General features: G+C 33.8%; 1 protein-coding gene across 1 annotated transcript in view; it reads right to left on the bottom strand.

The window, feature by feature from the left end:
* STXBP5L (syntaxin binding protein 5 like) overlaps positions 1–19892 on the bottom strand; it is a 390498-nt gene that overhangs the window by 70715 nt on the left and 299891 nt on the right. Inside the window, exon 21 of the mRNA XM_030330346.1 lies at positions 1830–1895. Within this exon, the coding sequence (XP_030186206.1) occupies positions 1830–1895 (66 nt within the window). The remainder of the gene's footprint in view (positions 1–1829; positions 1896–19892) is intronic.

Consider the following 19892-nt stretch of genomic DNA (forward strand, 5'->3'; position numbering starts at 1 on the left):
TGATTATTTAAGAAATGGAAAGACAAGATACACAGTACAGTGAATCAAGCAAAGTATATTGAAATGTATATACTATACTAGTGTATAGAACAGGAAGCCAAAATGAATATACTATGTCTTTTTGGCTTGTTTACAAATACGAATTGAAAGGATAAATAAGAAAGTAACAATGTTTATTTTTCAAAAGGATGGAAACAAAGTATGGGGAAGGGTGGAAGAGAGATTTTTAAATACCATTTCTCTTTGACTTTTGAACCCTATATTACTATTAAAATTCAGATTACAGGGGTGCCTGGGTGGTTCAGTTGGTTAAGCACCTGATCTTGATTTTGGCTCAGGTCATGATCTCGCGGTTGTGAGATCGAGCCCTGTGCTGGGCTCTGCACTGAGTGTGGAGCCTGCTTGGGATTCTCTCCCTCTGCCCTCTCCTGCTTGCATGCATATTCTCTCTCTCTCTCTCTCTCTCTCTCTCTCTCTCTCTCAAAAAAAAAAAAATATTTAAAAATTTAAATTTAGCTTATGGATGAGAATTTAAAGTGAACTTATTTAAATTGATATAGGATATTGAATTTTATATTGAAGATTTATGACATGAGAAAATATCAAAGTAATATTTTAAGGAGATTAGTTTTGCAACATGATATGCAAAATGAATTGTAAGGATGAGAGATCACAGAGACACCTGTTAAGAACATTTTTGTGATACTCTAAATGTAGGATACTAAATGCCTAAATTAGGATGGTGCCTACAGGATAGAAATACAAAAGAAAGGGTAAAAGTATGAGCTCATATTTAAAATAAAAGCAATGAAATAAAGATTAAATAGATAGGGTTAAAAGAAAACTTTATACAGGACACTAGATTCTACTTTGCCTCACATTCCTGAAGAATAAGGATAAACAATTAACAACTCTTAAGAGATAGAATGAATTGGGGGTGCCTGAGTGGCTCAGTAGGTTAAACATCCAACTTCATTCAGCTCAGGTCATGATTTCATAGTGCATGAGTTTGAGCCCCACATCAGGCTCTGTGCTGACAGCTCAGAGCCTGGAGCCTGCTTCAGATTCTGTGTCTCCCCCTCTCTCTGCCCCTCCCTCGTTCATGGTCTCTCTCTCTCTTTCTCTCTCTCTCTCTTTCTCTCTCTCTCTCTCAAAAATAAACATAAAAAAAAGAGATAGAGTAAATTAAAGAAATATCAGTTAGAAAAGAATTTCCAAAAGTCAAAATTAATTGCTTTTTAAGGCATTAAATGTTTATAAATTTATATGAAGTTAAAATAAAAATTAATTATAAGGAATTATAATTTTTTGATACTCTGAAAACATATAGTTCAATGTCAAAGAAATACGTAATATTTTTTGGTCTTCAAAAATTTACATATACTGTATATGTATTGGAGAAAAATCAGGCAAATACATGAAAAAATATAAGCTAACCATTTATAATCCCACCATCCAACAATTTCTACTAACATTTTTTTGTACACCTTAAAAGACCTATTCCTAGGAATCTTTATACTCACATTTTTAATATACTTTGGTAGGCTTTGCTTTCTTGATGCTTTACTTCCAGCATATTATCATTTTTTCTTTTTTTGAAAAAAAAACCTTTGTTTAAAATGTCTTTAAATGTACTACACTCTTATCTCTGATCTTAATTTTTTGGGAGGCCAAGAATTTTTTATATATTTGCTTATGGTAAAATTTCAGAAACTAAATTAGAAACAATTACTAAAATTATGAATTTCACATTGTAAGAATTAAGAAAATAAAGCAGTAGATTACTGCAGTGAATTACAAGAAGGCTGAAAGTTAACATTCATGTTTACCTGAAGTGGGAGACTTGCAGCGCTCAAGTTCCAGGGGAACGGGACTATCATTTAGCTCAGTTAAACCTGAAAATGAAATGACAAGAAATTAGATAAATTTTGCTAACAAATTGTAGATAATTCTTATATATTCATTCCTAAAATTTTCAAAAGGTTTTTCTTCTCCCTGTGAAACTTTTCTATTCTCATGTTATGACAATGATTCTGAAAATTTGTTTCAGTAAGTTATACCAGAAACAATAAGGAGCAATAACTAATAGATATATACAAGGAGTAATTAACATAATGGTAGTAAAATACAAAATCTTCTTTCTTACTTTTTAACATGAAATAGCTACTTTAATAAATGACCTAGTTTTATCTAAAAATAGACCAAAAATAATACAATTTATAAGGAGTTTTAAAAAAGACCTAATCAAATCTTCTTTTTTTTTTTTTTTAATTTTTTTTTTAGCGTTTATTTATTTTTGAGACAGAGAGAGACAGAGCATGAATGGGGGAGGGTCAGAGAGAGAGGGAGACACAGAATCTGAAACAGGCTCCAGGCTCTGAGCAGTCAGCACAGAGCCCGACGCGGGGCTCAAACTCACATACCGCAAGATCGTGACCTGAGCCAAAGTCGGACGCTTAACCGACTGAGCCACCCAGGCGCCCCATCACATCTTCTTTCAAGATAAATGCTTATTGACTTTTAAAAAGAACTTTAAGGGATGCTACAGATTCTAAATATTATACTTAGTTATAAAAATGCAGTGTTGTATAATACATATTAAGTGACTTATTTGATGATATCAAATTCCTTCTTATAATAAGCATTACATTTTTCTCTTACTTTTTAAAAAAATTTTTTAATTTTATTTACTTTAAGAAGAGAGACAGAGAGAGAGAGAGAGAGAGAGAGAGAGCGAGAGCACATGTGAGTGGGGGAGGGGCAGAGAGAGAGAACCCCAGGCAGGCTCTGTGCTGACAGAGCTTGATCTCAGGAACTTCAACACCACAATCTGAGCTGAAACCAAGAGTCAGAGGTTCAACCAACTGAGCCACTCAGTCACCCCTCTCTTATTTTTAATACTCTGTTATGTAACTCTACTGACAAACACAAGGATAGGCACAATAAATAAACATTTTATAATTCTTGCTATCTGCCAGCCTGCATTCCTGTGGCATTCATAAAATATCCTTAATTATGGTTTTCCTATACTTGTTAGAGATCTTATATACTTTTTCCTTATAAAAAATATTCAGAGTTCCTACTTTAATGGAAATCTTTATACCCAGAAGTACTTATTAAAAACTATTGTCAATTACCAGAACTATCTTTGTCCATATTCCTTGCTACCACCCCTTTCTTGATATAATTTGTACCAATAAACTTACTATGGTTCAAAAAATTATAGAATTTAGGAAAAGGCTGCTGTGGTACTCTAGCCCACCTCTTATGTTTTACAGGTAAGAAACTATGAGTTTGAAGAGTTTAAACAATTTAAGGTTACAGAACCAAGTATGTGCCAAATCTTGAATAGAATTATTTATATACTTAAGACTCTTTTGTTAGAAGTAGGTACCGTGAATATTTTCTTCCAGTATGTGACTTACCTTGTCATTTTCTTAATGAAAATGAAATCTTTTGATGTTCAGGAGATTAGTTTACTTGAAGGACCCTTTATGAAATTTTTTAATTGTGAATTTTTTATAATTCCTGTGTAAGTAATCTTTGCCTACTCAATGCTCATGAAGATATTATTGTATTCTCCAAGAAGCTTTTTTAATTTTCAGCTTTCAGTTTTAGGACTATAATTCATCTCAAATAAATTTTGATTGTGGTGTGAGGTCGAGATTAAGGTTCATTTTTCCCTATATGTTGTTTGTCTAGTTTTTCCATCATTATTTGTTAAAAAGATTTTCCTTTTTTCATTGATTTTTATTAGTGCCTTAGTAAAAAATAAATTGGATACATATGTGTAAGTTTAGTTCTAGACTTTGTATTTTGCAGTCATTGGTCTATTTGTCTATCTTTTTTTGACTACCACACTAATTAATGCAGGCCTATAGTACATCTTAAAGTCAGGTAGTAAAATACTCCAACTTTGTTCTTTTCCAAGAGTGTTTTAATTACTTTAGATTTTTTGCATTTCTAAATAAGGTTTAGAATCAATTTGTCAATTGCTACAAAAGGATATGCCAAATTTTTACTGGACTGTAATAAATCCATAGTAATTTTGATAGAATAAACATTTTAAAAATATTCAGTCTCCCAACCTATAAACATGGTATTCTCCTCTATTTAAATGATGTTTTAAATTTTTTCTTTCTTCATGAGTTTGTAGATTTCAGTATAGAGGTTTTGTATGTGGCATTTTTCAAGTCTTTATTTCCTTTTTGGTTTTCTGTCTACTTCTTGTATCATTATTCAAAGTGGAGTACTGAAATTCCCAGTAATTATTGTTGGATTGTCTCTCTCCCTTTGATTCTGTCAAGTATTGCTTCATGTACTTTGTAGATCGGTCGTCAGATGTACAGATGTTATATCTTCTAGATGGGTTAACCATTTTTTCATTTTAGATGTCCCTATTTATAGTAACTTTTTTTTGATTTAAAATCTATTTTGTCTGATATTAACTACAGCTGTATTTGCCGTTTGCATGGTTCTTTTCTATCTTTTAACTTTCAACGGATTTACATCTTTATGTGTGGCCTCTGACAGCATGGAGTTAAATCTTGTTTTTTTTTAAAAAATCTGGCTCAACAGTCTTTGTCTTCTGATTGAATTGTTAAATCTATCCACATTTAATGTTATAACTGATACAGTTAGGTTACACCTGTCATTCTACTTTATTTTTCTGTATGTCTCATGTCTTTTTGTCCCTCTAATCTTCCTTACTGCTTTGTTTGGCATTAAATATTTTCTAGTGTAACTCATTCATTTCTTTAATGATTTTGTCATCATATTTTTGGCATTGCTCTAAGGTAACATATACATCTTAACTTCTCAGTATCTACTTCAGATGTATATTAACTTAATTCCACGGAGATGTAGAAATGTTATTCTTTCATACTTCTATTTCCTCTTTCCCCTTTATGTGCTATTACTGGCATACATAATACATCCATATGTGTTACAAATCCAGCAACATATTATTATAATGATTACTTTATATAACTTTGGGTTTTTATAAAACCTGAAAGAAGAAAGTGAGCAGAAAATATATTTATAGTTTGTATATTAACTTTGCAATTTATCATTTCTAGTTCTCTTCATTTGTTCCAGTCAATCCACCTGGTTTTGTTTGCTTACTCAAATACAACTTTGCTCCCACCTACTTCCTTTGTGCTGTTATTGGAAAATATATTACATTTCTACATACTGTAGGCCCATCAAGACAATTTTATAATATTGTTTCATAAATGGCTTTTTAAATCAGTTAAGAGAAGAAGTCATGTACATTTATATTATTATTTTATAATTACATAGTTACCTTAGTAGTGTTCTTTTTCCCCTTGTGTGAATTCAAATTATCATCTGGCATTACTTTTTTTCAGCCTGAGAAAAACTTCCTTTAGTATTTCTTATAAAGTGGCCTATGCTAGCAACAAATTCTCTCATTTTTTGTTTATCGGGGAATGACTTTATTTCAGCTACATTTTTGAAAGATTGTTTTGCTGGATATAAGATTTTTGGGTTTAGGTTTTTCCTTTGAGCACTCTGAATATGTTGTCCTACTGCTTCTGGCCTCCATTGTTTCTAATGAACTGTTAATCCTCCTTGAGTTCTGTTGTATGGGACAAGTCATTTTTCTCTTACTGTTTTCAAGATTTTTTTGCCTTTCAGCATTTTTACTATGATGTTTCTGGGTGTGGGTATCTTTGCATTTGTCCTGTTTGGAGTTCACTGACATTGTAGACCTATGCATTAATGGTTTTCATCAAATTTTGGAAGTTTTCAGCCATTATCTTTTTGAATATTTTCCTGCTTCTCTCTTTTCTACTCTTATTATGGACATGTTTGCTACATTTACAGTATCCTAAGCTTCTTTGAGGATTTGTTAATTTTTCTTAATTTTTTTCCCCTCAGAATGCAGTCTCTATCAGTTTCCTTCAAGTTTGCTGATTCTGATTTCTGCCAGTTCAGATCTACTGTTGACTCCCTCTAGCAAATTTTTCTTTTCATTTACTGTACTTTTTGTACTGTACTTTTGTATAAGAATTTCCATTTGGGTCTTATTTTCCCTTGACCTCATTCACCCATTTCATCGACGCTTCACCCTCTGCCTCTGAAAACCACCAATCTCTTCCCCAGATCTATGTGCTCATTTTTTGTTGCTCTTTGTTCATTTTTAGATTCCACATATAAGTGATGTCATGGGTCTTATTTCACTGGGCACTGTAATGCTCTCAAGGTCCATCCATGTTCTTGCAAATGGCAAGATTTCCTTCTTTTTTATGGCTGAGTAATAATCCAGTTTGTGTGTGTGTGTGTGTGTGTGTGTGTGTGTGTGTGTAACTCAATCATATTTTCTTTATTCATCCATGCATTGATAACACTTAGGTTGTTTCTATATCTTGGAAAATATGTAAATAATGCTGCAATGAACATGGGAGTGGCATATATCTTTTTGAGTTAGTTTTTTATTTTTTTGTATAGATACCCAGAAGTAGAATTGCTGGATTTTATGGTAGTTCTATTTTTAGTTTGTGAGGAACTTTCACACTGTTTTTCAAAGCATCTGCACCAATTTACATTCCTACCATCAGTGCACACAGGATTCCCTTTTCTCTACATACTTGCCAACACTTGTTATTTCTTGGTTTTTTTTTTTTGGTAATAACCATTCTAACAAATAGGAGGTGATATCTCATTGTGGTTTTGATTTGCATTTCTCTGATGATTAGTGATGCTGGGCAAATTTCATGTACCTGCAGGTTATCTGCATGTCTTTTTTTTTTGGAAAAATATCTATTCAGATGCTCTGCTAATTTTTTAATTGAAAATTTTTTTTGCTATAGTTGTATAAGTTCTTTACATATTTTGGATATTAACCTGTTATTAGATATATGATTTTCAAATATTTTCTCTCATTTCACAGATTGTCTTTTCATTTTGTTGATGGTTTCCTTTGCTCTGCAGAAGTTTTTTAGTTTGATGTAGTCCTACTTGTATATTTTTGTTTTTGCTGCCTTTGCTTTGGTGTCAAATCCAAAAAATTATTGCCAAAACCCAGATCAAGGAAGGAGCTTACTGGCTATATTTTCTTGTAGGATTTTATGGTTTTGTATCTTATAGTCCAGTCTTTAAATCTATTTTGAGTTAATTCTTGTGTATGCTATCAGATAGTTCTGTTTGCTTTTTATAACTTCAGTCTCTTTGTTAATATTCTTTATTTGATGAGATATTATCATTATAGTTTACCTTCTTTAAACATGGTGTCTTTTGGCTCTTTAAAGATTTTTCATGGCTATTATGAGGTCTTTGTTAAATCCAACATTTGAGCCCTCTCAGAGACCATTTCTATTGCCTTGTTTTTTCTGTGAATAAGTCACACTTTCCTGTTTTATTGTAGGTCTTATAATATTTTGTTGATAACGACATATTAGGTAATACTGTATAGCAATTCCCTCCCTCTCTCTGGTTTTTTTATTTGCTTGTTTAGTGACTTGGCTAGACTACTTTAGTGAAGTTTATTTCCCTTACATTGTGAAGACTCTGATGTTGCTTATCAGAGGGTATAGCCTTCTGTGTGTATACTGTCACCCTGGGATGACAGTAGTTTTAGCAGGGTTCTCTTTGTCTCTTTCCCTGATCACTTCATTGATATCAAATCCAGCTATTAGCTATCACAGTCACAACCAGGTGAATGCTTTATTGTTTTTGACAATGCTCCAGGATATATATTACTCAATATTCTAATCCAATTCAGGCTGAAGTCATATTTGAAGCCAGTATTTGAGGTTTGTTCAAATCCCAACTCACCGTTGGCCTAGCTGGTTGCTCTTAAATAAGAGGAGCTGCCAGCCTCTTATTTGATTTCCAACAAATACTTCATTGGTTTTGAGGGCATCCTTAGGCTGGAACTTCCTCAAATTGTGTTTCAAATAAATAAGCTAGTTTCTTTGGGGAGAGCTTCAAAGTTCATTGCCTCTTTCTCTGGGCAAAATTTCTGAGCCACTAGTCTGGACTTGGGGCAGGGATGGTAACCTCTGGCCTTCTCAGCTCTACTTTTCTGGCACGAAACCTCTGCCCTATGACCAAGCTGGGTGAGAGCAGTCAAGACCTCAGCATTTTAGCTTGCTATGCCTGGGGTAGACATTTTGTCCTATGAGTGGGGGACTGACAGGGGAGGGAAGACTTTGACCTCTTGGCTACACTCACCAGGAATTTGTCCTTTGCAACTTGGGAGTTGGAACGGATGAGAAATGCTGGCAACCCGAAGGCAGGAGAGGTATACAGCAAGTTGTGGCTCAATATCAAACACACACTTTTTACCAAGTGTCAGTAGATTTTCTTGAATAAATGTTTCTTTATTTTCTGTATCCTTTTAGGACAATTTCCAGAGGCTTTAAATGATTGCTGTTTTTAAAAAATACTTTTTACCAGTTTTACTTTTTTTCTGGAGAATGTGTCCATGGTGCTTCTCAAGATGCCATTTGGAAGTCTATCCTGTACCTGATTTTTGTTTTGTTTTGTTGTTTGAGAAAGAGAGTGAAGGAGGGGCAGAGGGAGAAGGAGAGAGAAAATCCCAAGCAGGCTCTGAGCTGTCAGCGCAGAGCCCAACACAGGGCTCCATCTCATGAACCATGAGATCATGACCTGAATCAAAATCAAAAGTCGGATGTTTAACTGACTGAGCCACTCAGACGCCCCTATCCAGTACCTGGTATTTCAAAAATAAATAAATTTCTCAATTGTTTCCTTTTATTATATAGAAAGATGATTGATTTTGTATACTGTGTACTCTTCGATGTTGCTAAGTTCACATATTGTTTTGTATTTTTTTTTTTTTGTAGATTCCTTTGGGTGTCCTAATACACCACAATATCACTGGCAAATAAAGTGAGTTTTAATATTTTCTTGCTAAACCCTAGGCATATTATTTTTATATTGCTTTTGCCCTTACTAAGTCTTCAAGTACAATGTTAAACAAAGGTGATGAGAGTGTATATCATTGGCTTGTTACCAATTTTAGTGGAAAAACATCCAATATTCCACAATTAAGTGTGATGTTATTTGTAGGTTTTTATAGATTGGCTTTATTCATTTGAGGAAATATTCTATTCCTAGTTTTCTGGTTATTATTCTAAAGAAGTGTTAGTTTATGATTTTTTTTGCATGTATTGAGATGATCATATAATTTTCTCCTTTATTATGTTAATCAGTTGTTTTGCATTGATTGGTTTTCAAATATTAAACTCTTATTCTTGGGATAAAACCACCATGGTTATATTTTATCTTTCTTACATATGTCTGTCTTCCATTTACTAATATTTCTGAATCTATGTTCGTAAGTGAGACTGGCCTGTACTTTCCTTTAAGTTTGTCAAGTTTTTGGTTTCAGCATTGTGCTGTCCTCAGATAAGCAGTTGGGAAGATTTCACTCTTTTTTCTATTCCCTGAAATCATTTGCATAAGATTAGTGTTATTTATGTTTGATAGAATTAATCAGTGAAATTATTCAAAGCCTGTAGTTTTCTTTGTTGTGGTTATTTAATTTTGAATTCAAAAATTTTTTAAAGATAGGAGGCTATTTATATTTTCCAATGTGTTTGGTGTCAGTTTTTATAATTTTTTTCTTTCAAGACATCTCTTGCTTTCATCTATACAATTTTTTTTTTTAATTTTTTTTTTTCAACGTTTATTTATTTTTGGGACAGAGAGAGACAGAGCATGAACGGGGGAGGAGCAGAGAGAGAGGGAGACACAGAATCGGAAACAGGCTCCAGGCTCTGAGCCATCAGCCCAGAGCCTGACGCGGGGCTCGAACTCAAGGACCGCGAGATCGTGACCTGGCTGAAGTCGGACGCTTAACCGACTGCGCCACCCAGGCGCCCCTCATCTATACAATTTATAGGCATAACGTTGTTCATAGTTTTACTTTTATTATTTTTAATTTCTGTAGAATCCATAGTGATGTTCCCTTTTTAATTTATCATATTGGTTATTTTTTTTCTTCTTGATCTATCTAACTAGGGTTTTACAGATTTAGTAAATTTTTTGAGGACACATCTTGTGGTTTTATTGACCTACTCTATTGTTTGCCCTGTATTTCATTGATTTCTGTCTTTATTTCCTTCCTCTGTTTACTTTGTGTTACACTGTTTTTTTTTTTTTTTTTTTTTTTGGTGTCTTAACAAAGTTTAGATTATTAATTTGATATTTTCTTTTCCAATATAAGCAATAATGTTCTAAATTTTTCCTTTAAGTACTACTTAAGTAACAGCTTACAAATTTTGATATTTTGTGTTTATACTTTCACTCAGTTCAAAAATATTTAAAAAATTTCCTGTGATTTGTTTTTTAAACCATGACACAGTCTTAATTTCCAAATGTTTGGGGATTTTAAGATATATTTCTGTTATTGATTTCTAACTTAATTTCTCTTGTGATCAGAGAACATACTCTGCTTGATTTCAGTCCCCTATAATCCATTGTAACTTGTTTCCTGACTCAGTCTACATTTGTGAATGTTCCATTTCTACTTGAAAAAAATGCATATTTCCCTTTGTATGTGGTAGGTGGCTATTTTGGTCAGGACAATTTGGTTAAGAGTATTGCTTAATATTTTTCTTAATATACTTACCAATTTTTCTTTATTTGTTCTATCAATTACTGAGGAGAAATAATGAATCCCCAGCTATGATTGTATATTTGTCTCTTTCTTTCTTTCTTTTGTTTACTTTCTATACTTTGAATACCTCTTATTAGGTCTGTACTTGTATAGGATTATTAATATCTTTCTGATAAAGTGATTCTTTTATAATTTGGAACTGCCTCTCTCTCTTCTTCTCTTAATGTCTACTTTATCTCATAATGTAGCCCCATCAGCTCTCTTGAGGTTAATATTGATAAATAATTTGATAAAATTATTTTTCACTTCTTTTATTTTTAATCATTTGTATGTTTTTGTAATTAAAGTGCATCTCTTATAAACAGCATATAGTTGGTTTGTTTTTTTTTTCCATCTTGTTTCACAATTTCTGCCCTTTTCTTGGGTGTGTGTGTGTGTGTGTGTGTGTAATATTTGCTCCATTTACACTTACTATAATATAATCATTGTTAGAGTTAAATTTATGTCTATCATTTTTTTTTCAGCATGTCCTTCTGTGCTTTTTTCCACTATTCCACTTTTCCGTCCTTTGAAAAAAAATCAAATATTTTTTAGTATTCTATTTTATCTTCTCTTTGGCTACTTAGCTACACTTCTGTTTTATTTATTTATTTATTTTTTAGTGGTGGTTCTAGGGATTATAATATGCATCTATAATTCATCACAATCTGCTTTTAATTATTATTGCATAATTTCTCTTATGATGAAAGAAACATAACATGATTCTGTTTATGTCCCTCCCATCCTTTGTTACTATTGTCATTTGTTTTTCTTCTACATTTTATAAACCCCATAATACAGTTAGTTTTTAATTTAAAAATTAGATAAACTCCTAGGGATTTTAAGAAATGACAAAATAATCTTTTATATTTACCCACATATTTATTCTTCTAATGCTTTTCATTCTTACTGTATATCTAAATCTCCATCTGGTATTATTTCCCTCAGCTTAAAAACCTCCTATACTGGGGCACATGTGTGGCCCAGTCAGTTGAGCACCCAATTCTTTGGTTTCTGTTCAGGTCATGACCCCAGCAGGGTCATGGGATCAAATACCACAGTGGACTGCACACTAAACATGAAACCTGCTTAAGATTCTCTCTCCTTCTCTCTCTCTCTCTCTCTCTCTCTCTCTCTCTCTCTCTCTCTCCCCTCCCTCTGCACCTCTCCAACCCTCCCTTGCTCTTTCTCTCTCTCAAATAAAAATTAAAAACAAAACCAAAAACAACCTTTACCATATCTTGTAGTGCAAGTCTGCCCATGACAAATTTATTTACCTTCATTTTAAAATATTTTTGCTAGAGGGGTACCTGGGTGGCTCAGTTGGCTAAGCATCTCTCTTTTTTTTAATGTTTATTTATTTTTGAGAGAGAGAGAGAGAGAGAGAAAGCATGAGTGGGGGAGGGGTGGCAGAGAAAGAGGAAGACACAGAATTCAAATAGGCTCTGGGGTCTGAGCTGTCAGCACAGAGCCCAATACTGGGCTCGAACTCATGAACCATGAGATCATGAGCAGAAGTTGGAACCTTAACCGACTGAGCCACCTGGGCACCCCATAAGCATCTGACTCTTGATTTTGGCTCAGGTAATGATCTCACAGTTCATGAGATTCTTGGGATTCTCTGTCTCCCTCTCTCTGCTCATGTTTGCACATGTGCTCTCTAAATAAACAAATTAATAAATAAGACTTTTGCTAGATGTACAATTCTAGTTTTTCCTACTCTTTGCAGTCCATCCATCTATAGAAGGCCCACTCCTTTCGGCACCTGGGCCCAGATCAGTCACTTGCACCAAGTATGGGAGCAGCTGCAGCTTTCTGCTCATCTATGAATGTCTCTTTCACTCTGGAATTCACTTAATCAAGCCTTCTTTGAATCTACCACTTTTTAATATCCCCACAGAAAAGTATGATTTTAACTTTATCATTGTATTTATCACAGGGTTTTATTACTGTTGCGATCATTGTTGTTACTACAGGAATGAACTTTCATATCTCAACATCCTGTCTAGAAATGGAAAGCTCCTCTCTTGGTTTTATTTTATATCTTGGAAATACTGTGAAAGCTGGACTGAAGACATGGAAGACCAAGAGAATGGTAACTAGTCAAATTGATTAATCTATTCCTGATACTAGTAAGTATCCAATGAAGTACTCAGAGTACATTCCAGATAATTGTGCTTTTCCCAAAGATTATACTGAGATTTCCCAAAGAGATCTCCCAGAGATTAGGTGGAGAAAATTATGTCTGACATATAAATAGAGTAAAGCAAATTGACTAAACTTGGAAGATTTGTACAGTGATTCATTAGAAAATGCATAATAATAATATAAAAGGAAACATATAATAAATCCTGGTTGAGAACAGATACAGAAATTTTATGGTAAATAAACAACTGAATATCAGAAGACAAATCCCCTTTGGGGTACAGTGAATTATATCAACTTTTATTTAAAAATGTTAAGCATGTACAGTTGACCCTTGCACACAATAAGAGTATGAACTACATGAATCCACTAACACACAAAGTTTTTTAATAAATAAGTATAGTGCAATATAGTGTAGTATAATGTATTTTCTTTTCCTTATTTTCTTAATAACATTTTCTTTAGCATACTTTATTGTAAGAATACAGTATATGATACAAGTAACATACAAAATATGTGTTAACTGACTGTTATCCATAAGGCCTTTGGTCAGTAGTTGGCTCTTGGTAGTTAAATTCTGGGGGAATCAAAAGTTAAACATAGATTTTTGACTGCAGAAGAGGGTTGGTGCCTCTAACCCCACAGTGTTTAAGGGTCAAGTGTATACCTATAATGTATCTTAGTGTATAATATAATTAAGATAGTATTTGAAATAGCAACTTGTGAATGTTAAATATCAGTATTCTTTAAGAGACTAAGACACAAGTGTCTCCATACATATAAATAGTCTATACTTTGGGGGATTTTCTTACCAAATTATCACTTATCATATAAAATGCTCTGGTCTGAATTTTTTCCAATTTGATTGACATTTTGGTGAGATAACTTTTTTCTGTGGGATAGTATATTATAGGATATTTACCTACATTCTATTTACTAGATGCCAGTAGAGCACCCCTCTTCTACTTGTGAGGGCCAAAAATGTCTTCAGACATTGCTAAACGTCCCATCGGGGACAAAATCATTCTTGGTTGAGACCACTGCCATAAGTTATATTAGCTTGTTTTATTTGTTTGACTCACACTGAGATTACTCACTAGACTCTAGAAAACCCACACATATTACTAAGTAATAGCTCTCCTACTTTTTATTTCCTTGTGCATTTTGTTTAAATTCAAAGATGAAACTTTATATTTTACCCACTAATTACAGTTCAATGTAGTTGCTTTCTAGCACAAAGTTTTGAGGTAAAAAAATTTACACTCTAAGACTAATTTCAAAAAAAAAATAAGTAAAATATAGACCTGAAAATCAGATATATAAAAAAACCATTTGTTTAACCAAATCATACTATTTTTCAATTTATTCCTCTTATTATGTAGCTCTCTCCTTTTATGTACCTATTACAGTAGAGAACACCTCCTATTAACTAATCTTTTACATCTGTTCTGATTCCCATCCCTTCTCCCCTTCTTAAGGATTTTGCTCCTTTAGTTACCCCCTCTGTCCCTTATCACCAGTCTCTCTTTCTCTATGGATCACTCTCTATTCGCATTAACTTTAAAATATGTTCTTTATCTAAAATGGAAAGACAAAAAATTCCTCCTCTTGACACTTTATTCCAGTCAAGTTACTGACTTCTTTTTTCTACACTCCTTCATAACCAAACACCTTGAAAGAGTTATCTACTTGTTCTGTTTCCTTATTTGCCACTCTTCTCTCTAATATAATTTTGGTTTCTCTCCCAATACTTTTCACAAACTACTTTTTAAATTTTTTTTTTCAACGTTTATTTATTTTTGGGACAGAGAGAGACAGAGCATGAACAGGGGAGGGGCAGAGAGAGAGGGAGACACAGAATCGGAAACAGGCTCCAGGCTCCGAGCCATCAGCCCAGAGCCTGACGCGGGGCTCGAACTCACGGACCGCGAGATCGTGACCTGGTTGGTCGGACGCTTAACCGACTGCGCCACCCAGGCGCCCCTTCACAAACTACTTTTTAAAGAATCACTAATAACCTTCACAGAGCAAGACACACTAGTCACTTCTCTGAGCTTATTTTACTTAATCCTATCTTTAGCATTTGACATGGCTGATCGCTTCTTGAAACATTCCCCTTTATTTTGGCTTCTGCAACAGTCTCCTCATTTTTTCTCTTTTCTCTGGCAAGTCCTCTGGGCCAGCTGCTCCTCTTCTTTGAAACGTAAATGTTGAAATTCCTAATGTCTCTATCCATAATCCTCCTCTTCCCTCCCTCTGTTTCCCCTTTCTCCCCTGTCTAGGTAATTTCATTTATTCCCATGTCATTACATATTATCTATATGCTAAAGACTCAACTAACAGCACTGATATTCAGATTTGTTTAGTTGTCCACGTGATATCTTCACTTGGATAAATGACAGACATACCAAATTCTAACATGTCTAAAACTGAAGTTTATTTTCCTTATTACCATGTCCTACTCCAACCCTACCACAATCAGTGACTCAAGCCTAAATCTGGAAAGAATTTTTGATTCCACTCTCTGATCTTCCACATTGAATATAATTAGTAGCTCTAATGTACTAATGATATTTGGACCTATCCTTTCTTCTACAATAACATTGTTAAAACCCTAGTCAAAGCCACCTTCAATTCTTGCGTGGAGTACACACTGGCCTCCTAACTGGTATAATGGCCATCTTGTCTTTTTCTTCTTCTTTTCTTTTCTTTTCTTTGTCCCCCCCCCCCCCCCCCCATGATATTTTCTTCATGCAGCAGTGTGGATGATATTTTTAAGACATAAAAGCATATCATTCTCCTCCTTGAAATAAAATGGGATTTCTTATAATTGCCTCAGGACATGTATAATCTTATTCCTGCTCATCTAGACATCAAAATCTTAACTCATTTTCCCTCTCAGTCCTTCTCTATTGCACTCCCAGCCTCCTTGGCCTTCTTTTTATTTCTAGAAGATAGTTAAGTCCTTTACCTTTAGAACCTTCTTATAAGGCTATTCACTCTGCCTGGAATACACCATTTCCTGCCTCATGTGGCTAGTTTTTTCTTGAAAAAAAGCTTTATGAAGGTTTAATTTACATATTTATAAAGTATATGATTTGATAAATTTTGACATATGTATACACCTGTGAAACTATCTCCACGATCAAGATAATAAACATATCCCTCATGCACAAGAGTTTCTTTGTGTCTTTTTGTAACCCTCCTTCCAGCCCTTCCCATAAGTGCCCCTTCCTATCCCCAGGCAACCACTAATCTGCTTTCTGTCACTATGCATTAGTTTTCATTTCCTAGAATTTTATATGAATATACACCTTTTTTTGCCTGGAATTTTTTTTTTTAATTTTTTTCAACGTTTATTTATTTTTGAGACAGAGAGAGAGAGACAGAGCATGAACGGGGGGAGGGGCAGAGAGAGAGGGAGACATAGAATCGGAAGCAGGCTCCAGGCTCTGGGCCATCAGCCCAGAGCCCGACGCGGGGCTCGAACTCACGGACCGCGAGATCGTGACCTGAGCTGAAGTCGGACGCTCAACCGACTGAGCCACCCAGGCGCCCCCTGGATTCTTTTATTCAGTGTAATTATTTTGAGATTCATTGATGTTGCAACATTTATCAATAGTGCATACCTAGGGGGGAAAAAAGAGAGGCATACCATAATAGACTCTTATCTATAAAGAACAAACTGAGAGTTGCTGGAGGGGAGGTGGGTGGGGGAATGGGTTAAGTGGGTGATGGCTATTAAGGAGGGCACTTGTGATGAGCACTGAGTGTTGTATGTAAATGATGAATCACTAAATTCTACTCCTGAAACTAATATTATACTATATGTTAACTAAAATTTAAATAAAAACTTGAAACATTAAAAAAAGGAAGAAAAAGTGCTTACCTTTTTATTGCTTAGTAAACCACTGAACAGATATAACAGAATTTGTTTATTGGAGAATTTAGTTGTTTCAGGTTTTGACTACTACAAATGTTTCAGTGTTTGATTGCTATGCATGTGTTTGTATTGATATAGGCTTTCTGCTTTCATTTGTCTAGTTTAAATAACGATATAAAATGACTAGATCATGTTATAAATGTATATTTAAATCTTTAATAACCTGCCAACTGATCATACCATTGTACATTCCTACCAGTAGGGTGGGAGAGTTCTGTTTCTTCCACATTCTTGCCAATACTTGGTGTGATCAACATTTTTGATTTTAGTCACTCTAACCGATGTACAATGATATGTCATTGTAGTTTTTTTTAATTAATTAATTTATTTTGAGAGAGACAGAGATATTGCAGGCTGGGGACCAGTAAAGAGAGAGGGAGAGAGAAAATCTGCGCTGCCAGTGCAGAGCCCCACGTGGAGCTAAAACTCACAAACCATAAGATCATGACCTGAGGCAAACTAAGAGTTGGACACATAACCAACTGAGCCACCAAGGCACCTCTCTCATTAGAGTTTTAATTTGATTTTCCTAATGATGAATGTTGAGAATCTTTTCATATGCTTTTTTTTATTGTTTAATTCTTCAATTTATTGATTGAATTATAATAAAGGACTATCATTATATTTCTGGAATATTCTCTATTTAATTATTTTTGATATTCAGCTGGATTTGATTTCCTAAAACTTTTCTTTTTTTGTGTATAATATTAGTTTCAGGAGTAAAATTTAGTGATTCATCACTTACATATAACACCCAGTGCCTCAGGACATCACTTACATATAACACCCAGTGCCTCCTTAATACTCATCACCCATTTAACCCATTCCCCTGCCTACCTCCCCTGCTGTAGTTCTCAGTTTGTTCTCTATAGCTAACAGTCTGTTTTCTGCTTTGCCCCTCTTTTTTCTTTTTCCCTCTACGTTCATCTGTTTGTTTTCTTAAATTCCATGTGAGTGAAATCATATGGTATTTTTCTTTCTCTGCCTTACTTTGCTTGGCGTAATACTCTCTAGCTCCATCCACATTTTTGCAAATTACAAGATTTCATTCTTTTCAATGGCTGAGTAATATTCCATTGTGTGTATGTATGTGTATATATGTATGTATGTGTGCAGATATATATATATACACATATATATGTATATGATGTGTGTGTATGTGTGTGTGTGTGTGTGTGTGTGTGTGTGTGTGTGTGTGTGTATATATACACATCTTCCTTATCCATTAATTAGTTGATCAACATTTGGGCTGTTTCCATCATTTGGCCATTGTCATAATCATTACAGTTTTGATTTGTATTTACCTGATGATGAGTGTTGTTGAGTGTTTTTCATCTGTTAGTCATCTGTATGTCTTTTTAGGAAAAATACCTATTCATGTCTTCTGACCATTTTCTAAATGGATTATTTTTTGGGTGCTGAGTTTGATAAGTTTTTTATAGATTTTGGATACCAACCCTTTATCAGACATGTCATTTGCAAATATGTTCTCCCATTCTGAAGGTTGTTTCCTTCCCTGTTCATATGTTTATATGTTATCAGTATATCTTCCTTTGTGAACTACTTATTCAAATTTCTTGCCCATATTTTTATTGGGTTCTATGCTTTATTATAGTTTTTAGAATTTTAACAATCTATTCTACATACAAATCCCTTATAAGATATATGCTTTGTAAATATTTTCTCCTAGTCTGTGGTTCAACTTTTCATTCTCATAACATTATCTTTTGAAGAGCAGAAATTTTTATTTTTGAAGAAGTCCAGTGTAGTCATATGTTCTAATATGAAGCATGTTATTTAAAAAACTTTTGCCTAACCCAGTATCATAAAAATCTCCTCTTTTCCTAGATTTATAAAAATTTTAGGTTTTATATTAAGGCTAATGATCTATTTATAAGTTAATTTTTTGAAAAAATTTGTCACAATGTATGGATCAAAGTTAACTTTTTTCAATTGTTTAAGTATCATTTGTAGGAAAAACAATCCTTTCTCTACTTAATTGCCTTTGCACCTCTGTCAAAAATTAGTTGTCCAAATATATTTGTGGGTATATTTCTGAAGTCTCTATTAAGGTCCGTTGATCTATTTGTGTTTGGACTGACATTAAACTGTTCAAAAACACTAATTTTTTAAAAAGTCTTTAAATCAGGTAGTGTTGGTCTTCCAACATTTCTCTTTTTTTTTAAAAAAAAAAGCTCTTTTGGCTCTAAATCTTTTGCATTTCTGTGTGGACTCTAGAATCAGTTTGTAAGTTTCTATTAAAAGTCTGCTAGAGTTTTATTGGAATTGTATTGAATTACAAATCAATTTGGGGAGAAATGAGATCTTAACACTGAGTCTTGTGAAACATGAACATGGTGTAATTCTTCATTTTTGAAGGGTATTTTTTAACTTCTCTTAGCAATGTTTTCAGGTTTTCAATCTGGGTCTTTCACATCTGTTGTCTTATTTATGGCTGTTTCATATTTTTGATGCTATTATGAATGGTATTTTCAAATTTTAATTTCAGGTTGTTTGTTTTGGGTAGATAGAAATAAAATTGATTTCATACATTGACTTTGTGGCCTGTACTTTCCTAAACTCACTTATTAGTTCTAGTAGCTCTCTGTAGAATTCTTTAGATTTTTTTCTTTATGGATGATGATGTCATCTATGAAAAAAGATGATTTAACTTCTTTTCCAATTTAGATAACTTTTTTTCTTGCCTGACTACACTCACTAGAATCTCTAGTACAATGTTAACTAGAAGTGGATGTGAATTCGAAGTTTTTTCTAGTCTGGCTGCTGGGAATAGGCACTGTTTCCTTTAATCCCTTCAGATGGTTCTTGATGTATTCCTAGTTAGTTTCATCATAGTATGTGTTGATCAGTACTTTGGTGAGGAGGAAACTATAGATCTCTGGGATCTTCTTTGTGAACTGCAGTTGCTCTGGTTTTCCTGGTTTCTCATCTCCATCTCATTAACTTAGGGAGTCAACTGGGTTTCTCTAGGGTTTCCCCTCCTCTTTTGCTGCAGTCTGCAAACTCTCAGGGCAGGCACGTGTGTGGTTATAGGGTTCACTTCTTTTGTTTCCCATTTTCAGAGATTACTGTATTTCATTGCCTGATGTCCTGCATCTTAAAAAAAGCCATAGTTTCATTTATTATATCTGGGTT

This window comes from Lynx canadensis, chromosome C2 (assembly GCF_007474595.2).
Source record: "Lynx canadensis isolate LIC74 chromosome C2, mLynCan4.pri.v2, whole genome shotgun sequence".
Taxonomy (NCBI): Eukaryota; Metazoa; Chordata; class Mammalia; order Carnivora; family Felidae; genus Lynx; species Lynx canadensis.